At 36.3% G+C, this 12,351-nt stretch overlaps 2 protein-coding genes across 2 annotated transcripts in view; one reads left to right on the top strand and one right to left on the bottom strand.

Annotated features, from left to right (window-relative positions):
* LOC117985634 (uncharacterized) overlaps window positions 1-12,351 on the top strand; it is a 221,140-nt gene that overhangs the window by 163,517 nt on the left and 45,272 nt on the right. The gene's annotated exons all lie outside the window — the stretch shown is intronic.
* Window positions 1,245-11,077, bottom strand: Pex19 (peroxin 19). Its single transcript, XM_034971627.2, has 8 exons — window positions 10,945-11,077; window positions 9,764-9,916; window positions 9,025-9,075; window positions 6,444-6,535; window positions 6,204-6,332; window positions 5,564-5,715; window positions 5,233-5,353; window positions 1,245-4,884 (listed from the first exon to the last, which is right to left on the bottom strand). Exons 1-8 carry the CDS (start codon window positions 11,006-11,008, stop codon window positions 4,774-4,776), a joined length of 873 nt encoding a protein of 290 aa, XP_034827518.1. The 5' UTR covers window positions 11,009-11,077; the 3' UTR covers window positions 1,245-4,773.

Genomic DNA, 12,351 nt, shown 5'->3' with positions numbered 1-12,351 from the left:
AAGCATTTTCATAGCCAACTTAGTGATTTTGTCAATGTATTTAAGTAATCTTAATTCTATTGCAGCTATTTGAAAATATGGGAAACACTAAAAAACGAAGCAGGAGAAAACGTGCGTTGATAGATCAGTCAGTCAGTCAGTAGATTAAAGCCATAATTATATGAAACCTAACAGGATGAATAGGTATACCTACCTACCAAATCATATTTTTTGTAACAAAAAATGTGTAGTTTTATACGTATTTCTTTTTTTTTACATTGTCTCTAGAAACGGAGGACATGATTTAGGATAAACGAGTATTAGTATTTTTTGTTACATAATTTATTTTTATATTGATGTTTTTAATACCAAAATTTTGTATTTTGTTCCTACAGTTCTTGACGTTATAAGTTGTAAGTTTTTTTAAGTTATATGTTGTGTTGTTGAATTACATATTACCTTTATAATTACCGATATTTTTGTTTTGTCTTCGAAACAAGTACCTAGGTACTTAAAACATTTTTCGAACACAACATTATTTGAAAAGTCAATAAAAGTTTATTTGTTTAATCTGTATTTTTTTTGGCCCAGCCCTGGTGTTAACCATATTTTTGTATGGAATGCTTATGGTACCACCTACAACTTTGCCTATTCGCTGTGAATAAAAAAATATCACTTTAATAGCAATAATTTGACTGCCGGGGACAAGCGCGGTATCTCATACATATGGGAAAAAAGTATTGAAAAGATCAACATTTTATTTATTGAGATATCCTTCTAGGCAAAGTTGAGTCTTTAACCTACATCTTTGCCTATGACTTTGAGTGCTTGTAATTTGTAAAAACTGCATAATTTAAAAAGATTTGGGTCTTATCTGGCAAGGTAAAAGATCTATTTTTCTTCTAAAACTCATTAATAGCAATAAAAATAAATAGGTTCAGAGACACAAACCAAAAACGGCAAAATCCAGGCAAAGTTTGCAGAATTTTACGGTACTGTATCATATTCACTATCGGGTACTGTATCATAATAGAAAGGTACATATCTATAATATAAAAATGAATCACTAAATGTGTTGGTCATCGCAAATCTCGAGAACAGCTGAACCGATTTCGCTAATTCTTTTTTTATAATATTCCATGAAGTACGAGGATGGTTCTTACGGAGAGAAAAATTTAAAAAAAATGATTCGACTGTTAGGCGGAACGAAGTTCGCCAGGGCAGCTAAGGTATTATATTTTTCAATTTAAGCAAAAAAGAAACGGTGACTTAAAATAACATTTTATTATCATGTAACAACACAACTAGGTACAATACATTCGTAAATAACAATAAGGATTAACCCCGCATTGCAAAAAATAGCGGTTTGTATTAATTACTATAACATAATACCTACTTAATTTTATTTTATGTAGGTACATTGCACTGGCTATGTTAAATTTTCGCGAAAAGAAATCATTTGGTCATCATTTCAAATTGGACGAAATGCGATGCCTCATGCGCGATTGTCGCGCGGCGAAATTTCGCAGTGCGGGTTTACCCTTACAAATAAATAAAGGCTGTTCAAATAACATAAAATTTGTGCATATTAAACATAAAAATATAAACGTCGAGTACAAAAAGAACTTAATACATTAAAAGACAGTTGATAACAAAGCATTTCCCTTATCACAAAACTTAAAACTACGATTCAGAATAAACGCAGCGCAATCATATCTGTATAAAGAAAATCGGATAATACAGAAAATAAATACATTAATTTGGGAATGCTGGCGCATCCCATACATCCAGACATCAAAAATCACAACGGCCGGTCGCTCGGCTGCACCACATGCCCACGGATGCCGCTTCATGCACTCGGGTGTCGCCAGTAAACTTAGACCACCACTGTGCCAGTAAAGACTGCCACTCTAAAGGCGCTACCGATTCACACGCGCGGGGATTCAAGCGCATTTTCGCCACAGTACGGATGCGTCCGCCTGCGACCGCATATGCATGCATCCGTACAGGACTTAGAATGTAGAATAGCAGGTCTTACACCCGCGCCGCTGACGCCCGACGCGCTGCGCTTGGTCTGCATCGAACTTATTAGTTATAGTAATAAGTAATGTACATTTACTAAAATATAATAGATTAATAGATTGATTTTTGTAGCTATATTTTTTATTGCGTCATCTATTTAGAATGTTTGAGAGATTAGACTATAAAGCGTCACAAACTCTTGATTTTATAGAAATATTTTAATTTGATTTACATTACATTAGAAAATATTACATTCAGATCACCGAAAAATTGTTCATCACCAAAATTGTTTTGAAGTTAGTAGTATTTTGAATGGAAATAATAATTATTACATTGAACACCTGATAAGTAATTTTATAAAAAATAAGTACCTAGGTATAAACCGAACCAATTTCTAATGTGATTAAAAAAGACTCTTTGGCACACAAACAATAGACAAAGCCACTATTATTAACAATAGATATCAACTTATTGAAAATCAATACTAATATTATAAATGAGAAAATGTGTCTGTCTATGCAGATTTAGCTGACATTTGGAATGGAGATAGATTATACCCTGGATTAACACAGGCTACTTTTTATCCCGGAAAATCAAAGAGTTCCCACGGAATTTTTAAAACCTAAATCCGCGCGGACGACGTTACGGACATCAGCTAGTATGTTTTCATTCATATAATTTTAATACACTTCCATTAAAAGCAAAACTAATAATAATTTATATTCAAATAAAAGCATAATAACACAATATCATTAACAAAGCAAACCCTTATTAACTGCCAATTAAAATAATAATATTTTATAAATCAACAAAATAATACATCACAATAAAATATAACGCGTAAAATTTACCTCCTCACCCGCCATTATTACTTTTTGTGTCAAATTCCATGTAAAAAGTACGATTTTAGTCCTTATTTTAAAGGTGAACTGTGGCCCTACTGCGGTTGTTTGACAGCTACAATGTCACGATCGCAATCATCTCTGATTGGTTAATGCTCGCTCACTATTGGCCACAATGCATTGTTGCAACAAGAATCGCACAAATTCAGCCAATCAGAACAATTGAGATTGTAATAATGATTGATGCAGGTTTTAGACAATCGCCCTGCCGTACTTTTGACATGGCAGTTGACCCATAGAGTTAAAATGGCGCGTGAGGGATTATTTTGTACGGACTAATACATTCAATCACCATTTCCCGTGACAATCACAACAATATTAATCATCATCGTGTATCATGTCATAATAATTATTATTAATAACAATCACAACCACAATTCTATTATTCAATCGTCGGGTTAGTAATTAATAACATCATTTATTGCATAATCATTATTCTCAATACGTGAGCTTGCGATCATGATTATTATTATCAATATTTTTATCACTTTTATTTAAAAACAATCATCAACATGATCGTCATAATTTCTACAAAAGTAGAAACAATCATAATCATCGCGTCGCGAGCTTTTTCTCCTTTATTTGGTGTAAATGAGGCTTTGAGTTACGCAAACCAAGCAGAATCAAATTTATTCCAGACAATACACAGCTTAAACTGGTGCATGTGGCCGGTGGAAAGACAAAGGGTGCACTATGAGTAGTGTTAAGTATTTTGTTCACTCTAAGGCGCTGGCACACACCTACAGAGTAAAGTGGAGCCAAAGCACACGAGTAGATATATAGACCAGAGGGGAAGCTTCATACTAGCGGCTGGCTGTAGGTTCACTCACTCAAGCGCAGCTTACGCACACCACGACGTGTCACGGACGCTCCGTTTGCCGCCAAACTGGGCGAACGGAGCGTCCGTGGCACGTCGTGGTGTGCGTGAGCTAGTGTGAAGCTTCCCCTCTGGTCTATAATATCTACTCGTGTGGCCAAAGCGTACCGTCTTTTTGATAACAACAAACTAAGCTTTATTGACTTTGCCAGAACGATCACAGCGCGCGATGCACCCTTTAGGTCTCCTTCGTGTTTTGTTATCCTTATAACAATTTTAAACAATAATAAGCCAAAATATGTATAGTACGCCGCAGAAAGTATTGTAATCGACCTTTAGGAGATAGCAGATTTGTAGAGCACTGTCTGTCATTGAGACCGACTAAACTGTTTTCTGATCAATAAATAATTTATTTATTTATTTAAACATCATATAGGTATGAGTGACAGAGACAACGCTCTACAAAGCCGAAATATCATTCTAAAGGCCGATGTACATTATTTTTTGCCGTGTACTGTAGAAGTTTGTATGTAGGAACTATAATGATCTGATTATGAACATTCTTTCACTGATAGATTAATTATCCTTGAAAATATAGGCCATCAATTCCCACGCGGACGAAGCTAGTCCTACTAATATTATAAATGTGAAAGTGTGGATGTTTGGATGTTTGTTACTCAATCACGCAAAAATGGCTGAACGGATTTGGATGAAATTTAGAATGGAGATAGATTATACCCTGGATTAAGACAAGGCTACTTTTTATCCCGGAAAATTAAAGAGTTCCCGCGGGATTTTTAAAAACCTAATTCCAGGCGGACGAAGTCGCGGGCATCAGCTAGTTATCAATAAAGACGTTGCAACTCGGCTCAACTCCACTGCATATGCGAGTTAAGGAATTAAAATTAAACTAAAAAAAATTCGTTTTAATACGCCAAAATTGAGAAGGCAAGCCACGATGGATGATTATTCCCATTTCTGCAGTAAAGCACCAATTAGTCTATACGTTTTGTACACTACATAGTAAGCTCACACGAGTATGTCTGTCTGTCACTACATGACAGTGCATTGTGACGCGTCTTGGCCGGTGGGGGCAACAAAGCCTTCTGGGGCGGCGGATATGTCCCCCACTAGTTCTGTGGGCGGTTGGCCTAGGTCTTGCATCTAGAACAACATACGCACTAATTAAGGACTTCCTGTTATTATATTTTTATAATTTTTAGTGTTTTACCTACAATTCAAGGAAATTCCTAAATACATAATTTTAAATACATATCAAAAATTGCGGACCGGCAGGAATCGAACCCGCGTCTCCTGGGATCGCGCCGGACGCTCTGACCTCTAAGCTACGGCACGCTTCCTGCCAGTGACGAAATTTGTGATATTATGTATGTTTACTCAGTACTGAAGCGATTGTTTATGCCATCTAGTAGCGACACTTTTGCAGTTATCGAAATGCAATTTTTCAGCAGGCTGATGGATTGGATAGACATTAGGATTCTTAGAACATACCTGTTGCATCAACTTGAGTACAGTCTCGAAGCGCTTTCGCTTCACGTCTTCCGCGTCGGTCTCTTGTTCGGGCTCCAACTCCGCACACACTTGCTGCATGAGACTCTGTTGCTTTTCGAATCTAAACAAATAATAAATCGATACGATCGATTGATGAAAGGTATAATTTATAGTGACGCAAGACCATGGTGTGTGGAACTCCCTACAAGAGATCTATGTCCAGTAGTGGATATCTATCCGTTTATAATAATATGATGATTCCTAACTTTGTATATTACATGTACAGTGTATGTGCTGTGCTTAAAGGACTAAGGAACTACCTTAACCTTACCTTTCATATTCACTCTGTTCTATCTTGCCCTTATTATCTGCTAACCAGGTGGGGTATTTGTCCACTAGCTCCTTGAGAGACGGGTACAGTACCTCCTTGGATAGCAACGACTGCATCATGCCTTGCATGAACGGTAGGAACATGTTACCTTCCTGAAATCACCCAAAAAGTTGTAAATTTAACCTAGCTTTTTTTACCACATCAAATAATTTAAAGGCTTTAAAAAAACCCCGCGTACTAGAATAACCGACATAGCTCAACGGGTTGCGAAGCTGAAGGGCAGGGCACATAGTTCGTAAAACCGATAGATGTTGGGGTCCCAAGATGCTGGAATGGCAACCTCGCACCGGAAGACGAAGTGTTGGAAGACGCCCCCACTAGGTGGACGGACGACATCAGACGAGTCACAGAGAGCCGCTGGATTCAGGCGGCGCAAGACCGTGGCATGTGGAAGTTCCTACAGGAGACCTATGCCCAGCAGTGGACGTCTATCGGTTGATGATGATAGCCTGTTACTCAGGAATAATGTAGATTTGTACTGGAGAAAGAATTTTGAAAATCGGTTCTGTAGTTCCAGAGATTTCTTCCTACAAATAAACTTATACTCCTTTACCTCTTTGTATAAGTAAAATTGTCTCACCTGGTTTCCTGCCTCGCCAAGATTGAAATTATTGAACATATTCGCAAGATCTGCGTCCGAAAATGGAGTCTGCAGGTTTTCCGCGTTCGTATTTAGGTTTTGAAGAGTTTGGGAAATCGCTGCTGAAACCTGAACAAAATTTTATTTATTTAAAATATTATATAAAATATCTCTCAATGTTAAAATATTATACTTAAAAAGCTCTTTTCGATTCAAGCTTTATTAACATGGGTTATATACCTCGTCAATTTTCTCTTGGACTGCAGGGTCGCTCGGTGCTGGTTCTGTAACGGCACCTTCAGCAGGCGGCTGTAGTACTTGTGCTGCCGCTTCTGTTGAAAATAAGATACTTGAACAACTTCAAGGCAAGAGTGAATAGGCATCTTTCAGGCAAGCACGCTCCAACCCTGCCAAATTTCAGCCCAATCCGTCCAGTAGTTTGAGCTGTGCGTTGATAGATCAGTCAGTCAGTCAGTTAGTCACCTTTTCCTTTTATACATTTAGATAAATGGTTAATTCGAAGTTGTCTGGATGTATTACTTTTTGGAAAACATCATTGCTGTTTCTCAGGCATGATTATTATCATTGACGATATCATTGACGTGCTTGAGCACAAGCCTATCTCACAATTTAACAAAAATCTCTTTACTCATGGGTGAGGGTCGAACCATCTTCCATTAATCACATGATGGTAGGGGTTTTCTTGGGATAGGGCTCCCAAATGCTTACGCCTGGATCTTGTCAAGATGCAAAGAACATTTGGGATTACCTGAATGTTTTAGGAAGTGTCTAGAAATGTGACCTATGCAAAACTTAGTAATTTAATTAGTTAGTTTTTTATACGAAATTAGTTTGTAAGACTTTATCGTAGATTAAATTATTAAATTAATAAATTATTATTTGGTTAAATTCATATCCGGTGTTGGTTATAATGACAAAACATTACCAGAGTTGCCACTCTAGAAAAAGTCACCTTTAAAATAGGTATTTCGTTATTATTAAGTAATAAATAAAACTGTTTATAAATCAATGCTTACAAACTATATTTATTATTGTGCTAACTATTACCCGCAGCTTTGCCCCCACGTGAATCAAGGAAAGAATAATTATTGAGGGTTTGTTACAACAATTTTTGATGTAATAGTTGGTTTGTAATGGTTGGTTAATGGGAACAGTTTATTTGTCTGCGCTTAAACTGGCTTTACGGCTCTAGGCTCTAGTGTAACTATACTCATGCAAAAAATTACATCAATCCGTAGTTCCGTTTCGCATTTACAATATTATGGTTAGGTATATTCCGTAAACGCATCAACGTAATTTTACCAGAACATCTCTACACAATGTCCGATATAAAACTATAGTGCATACCTAGACTTGTTAGATACCAAACCATCGCACTTACATCCGCGCTTATTTACAGTAGGTACGCTGCAGAAAATAATGTACATCAACCTTTAGAATGAGATTTCAGTTTTGTAGAGCGTTGTTTCTGTCACTCATACCTATGTGACGTTTTGTCAGTCTTAACGACAGAGGCGATGCTCTACAAAACCGCTACCTCTTTCTAAAGGTCGATGTACATTATTTTCTGCCGCGTAGGTACTGTATATTAGTGTTGAGTTTACTGGACGTCTAAAAAGTTGAATATTCTCTTTTCTTTATACTTATAGAGCATTATCCAAGAGCTATTAAACAACTTATATATTGTAAGTCGTAATTAAAATAAAATTAATGGCAACACTTATTGCCATTGCCATCTTGACAAAGTCTTGACAAGTATTTATAATTGCTGTTGTTTTAAATGAGGGTTTATATTAAAAGCAGAATAAATGAAAAAGGTTTTATATCTAATTTTTAATAGAAGAATAAAAACTTTTGATTTTTAATAGATTATTGGAATGTCATCTGAACATAGTGATAGCATATGCATCTGAATGAGATAAAACCTTAAAGGATGGGTTAAAAGGAATTTATACTTACAAATTAAATAACAACTTCAAGACTTGTATTGCAGTTGTATTCACAGTTTTTTTCCAGTTTCTAGTTTATCTTTAATCACAAGCTTCCTCTCTGGTCTATATCTACTCGTGTGTTTTGGCTCTATCAAAATATGAGAGCCTTGCTCCGGATTGGTTGCATATTGCCTTTCTAGAAGAGGTAGTTACCAACTATCCGTGATTCATAGGGATCTTGGTTCCATTGTCAAATCGGAACTGGTTACGTGCATAACAACTAAACTATAATCACAGACTAGTACATCATGTTAAATACTGAAAGAGATCTTTTATAGACAATGCTAATGCCAATGGCATATAAAGGACCATTGTTTAGTAGGTAAGTATCTTAGCTGTGTTCGTTTGCTACTCTTTGTGCGCATGCGCGTGATTCGTGCATTTGCAGTTGCAAATGTCACTTGTCAAAGTCTCTGACTCACGAATTGATCACACAACTCTTAAGTGTTTTTACTTGATAATATTAATGCATCAATTTTGCATATACTACCAACCAAAGAGTATATGTAACCACTACGTTACTTTAATAATCTCAAAATATTAAAATATTAATATCTTTTTTTTGATGAATCCTGGAATGAAAAATCTTGGTGATTATGGTTAAGTAATGGACCCCCTGTGCTATTAATATTTTTTTCTACATAGACGCATTCAAAGTAAAATTTTGTATGAACTTTGCCGATATTCTTTATAGATTGAATAAATGGTTAATTCAATGTTGTCTGGATGTATAACTTATTGAAAATCATCTTGATTTTGACATAATTATTGTAACTATAACTAAGTACTAAATTTCCAAATATACTGACCTGCCATTTTTGAAAAAGTCTGAGCAATTTGTTCTTGTGATATTTGGTCCTCTGTAACAACAAGTAAACATTTTTACATTCCATTGGGTAAAAATAAACCATGAAGAATTTTCTTTTAGGTTTTCAAGACACAATACCGATATACAATGACTGCTATTCTTTTCTATTGGAAATGATAAAATAATATTGTGTTAATGCAGACCACTGTTAAGAAAGGATTTCCAAAAATCCTAGCAAAGCCAAGGGCCAGCTAGTAGAATTTTTTAAATTTGTTTTAAGCTCTTAAAAACAAATATAGAATGTACATCATGATCAACCCATAGCCGGCTCACTACAGAGCACAGGTCTACTCTCAGAGTGAGAAGGGGTTTGGCCATAGTCTACCACGCTGGCATGTGCGGATTGGTAGACTTCACACACCTTAGAGAACATTATGGAGAACTCTCAGGCATGCAGGTTTCCTCACGATACTTTCCTTCACTGTTAAAGCAAGTGATATTTAATTACTTAAAACGCACAAAACTCCGAAAAGTTAGATGTGCGTGTCCGGGATTGAACCCCGACCTCCGATTAGAAGGCGGACATCCTAACAACTAGGCTATCACAGCTTATGAATACAGAATAAGAACCTTATACCTATAAGTATATCTTTTGTAGAGTAGATTGGGTGATAGAAGAGTGCTTAAATTAAATGAATGAAGTACTAGCTATAAAATATTGAGACAAAATTGAACCTTACCAGGTACCCCACTAAATCCTCCTAGAATAGCTGCCATGTTGCTTTCAAACTGGGCAGCCGCTTCCTTTATAAACTCTTCACTCCACATATTCTGTGGCACATCCTCCGGTTTTGCTAGCTGATCAGACTTTTTCGTCATGTCTTGTAAGGCACCTGAAGTAAATTGATATCTTTGAATATATAAAAGGAAAAGGTGACTGACTGACTGACTGACTGATCTATCAACGCAGAGCTCAAACTACTGGACGGATTGGGCTAAAATTTGGCATGCAGATAGCTATTATGACGTAGGTATCCGCTAAGAAAGGTTTTTTGAAAATTCAACCCCTAAGGAGGTGAAATGGGGGGGGGGGGGGGGGGTTTGAAATTTGAGTAGTCAACGCGGACGAAGTCGCGAGCATAAGCTAGTCACACATATAAATGGAAATCATTTGAAATCAAAGCTAAAAAACCAGTCAAGTGAGAGCCAGATATGAAGGGTTCCTACTTCTGTATCAACATACCTACACATTTTTTGTGATGTAACCACAAACAACTAAACGGTTTTTGAATTTTTTTCTTTACTTGTGCTGAAAAATATTGCTACTTGCCAAATTTCATGATCCTAGGTCAATGGGAAGTACCCGATAGATTCTGATTCCCTAAATGGATCTCGACAGACACAACAGACGGACAGAAAGCCTTTGTTTTTATTCAGATTACACAAATGATTTTATTGATTTTTTTAGGAAATCCATTGCTGGGGTATTTATATCATTGGTATTCCATATAGAAGTGTGATTTCTTCAGGATTAATCATCATTGTAAACATCTTTTCTTGGACTACAGACTTGAAGTAAGTAGTACTAAGCATTATCTATAAAGCTGAGGTAAGAATCGGATTTGAGTAGAGATAGTAAAAATGACAAAAAAAATAGGTAGGTACGCCTAAATTACTGATTGAACTGTTGATTTTTAGTGAGCTATATAGAGTCCAAAGTTTACTATATAAAATGACAATATTTAAAAAACTATTAAAAATGAAACGATCTACATAACCCTAATTCTTTCAGTACGTTTAGCACAGATGATTTCTATTATTTTATTAGATCATATTATTATTTATGCAATTAATTTTATGAGGTAATTTAAGCAAAGTTGTGTAACACTTATTAGGGTTATACTATTAAATTTTAACTTACTGTCCAATAAGTCGTCCAATTCAGGATCAGCGTCGTTTTTCACAACATCCTTATCATCCGACATTTTTCAAAAATTAATTTTATTTAATTTTAATTTTACAAAAATGCGTTCACCTCCCGTATTAGGTTCAGAATTTTTATCACAGACCAATAACATTATTTTTATTTTTTATTTTTTTTGACACTTGATGATTATAGCCAGATGTCAAATTTTATCACAAGACTGTCATAGACAATTTTATTGTGCTGCAGTCACTTCACATGGCTGTGAGAGATTTTTCTTTATTATACCCTATCCGCGGAATGAAGCTAATATAGTTAGTGCTGTTTCTGTTTGGCTTAATCATATGGGTACGTAACAGAAATAGCACTGTAGTAACTAATTCACGGGATGAAGTTAGTATAGCACTCTTTCTGTTTTTGTATGGGATTAGGTAGAGAGACCTCTATATTAACTTCATGCCGCGGACAATGTTGGGATTTATCACACTGTGATAGTCACTTTTTTAATAATTTGCTTAATGTATGGTATTCTTTCTGCTGTGCAATGTGCATAATAGTGAGAGAGAGGTATCCAATCAGAAATGACTATTAGCTAGGTAGGTACATTGTGATTATTATTGCCACTATTTACGATAGGCTGTCACGGTCTAGAATAGATTAAAACTTCGCTATAACGAAGTTTCGATATTAACTCTTGAGCAAATTGAACCAAAAGTTTGGTATAAACGGGCTAGCTCAGTAGGCATAAAATTAATATGCTCTTTTAAAAACATAAAATTATATATTCGTAATGACAATGGTTCCTTCTTGCCTCGGATAGTACCTACGTAAAGCCGTTGATCCTGCATCTGATTTCTCTTCGGTTGTGTCGGATTTCCGTCCGTCAGGCTATGAGTGTGAGTGAGGGAATAGAGATTGCACCTGTGTTTGCCCACACACTTGAAAATATCTCCCGCGCAGTTAGCTAATCTGTATGGAGATTGGCCGCCGTGGCCAAAATTCGGTTGGAGGATATTATTATAAATTCTAGGCTATGAAATTACCATTGACAATAATGTTATGTGAACATTCTTAAGCCGGCTCTACACTCACACCTGAAGTCGCGCCGTTATTTCACGCCGTGAATGTATGCTGCGATTCACGCGTGATCTGTGTCCCTGCACACTAGCAAATCGTCAGTCTTGTTCGTGACTATGGATATGGTGTAGATGCCTTCACGTTCACGCGCCGCAAACTCTTTGTCGCGGACCACAAAACTGACACTGATCGGGGAAAGGCGCGAATGCGAAGGCGTGAACAACATCTACTCTCGTGATTCGCAGTTGTCGTGGGCTTTCGCGGCCGTTCGCGCCGCGAGTGTAGATCCCACTTTACAGTATCAGCGGCTTTTAAAAGTTAGAGTTA

Source organism: Maniola hyperantus, chromosome 9 (assembly GCF_902806685.2).
Source record: "Maniola hyperantus chromosome 9, iAphHyp1.2, whole genome shotgun sequence".
NCBI lineage: Eukaryota > Metazoa > Arthropoda > Insecta > Lepidoptera > Nymphalidae > Maniola > Maniola hyperantus.
Note: the sequence above shows the minus strand (reverse complement) of the source record. Positions and strands in the feature narration are given on the sequence as shown.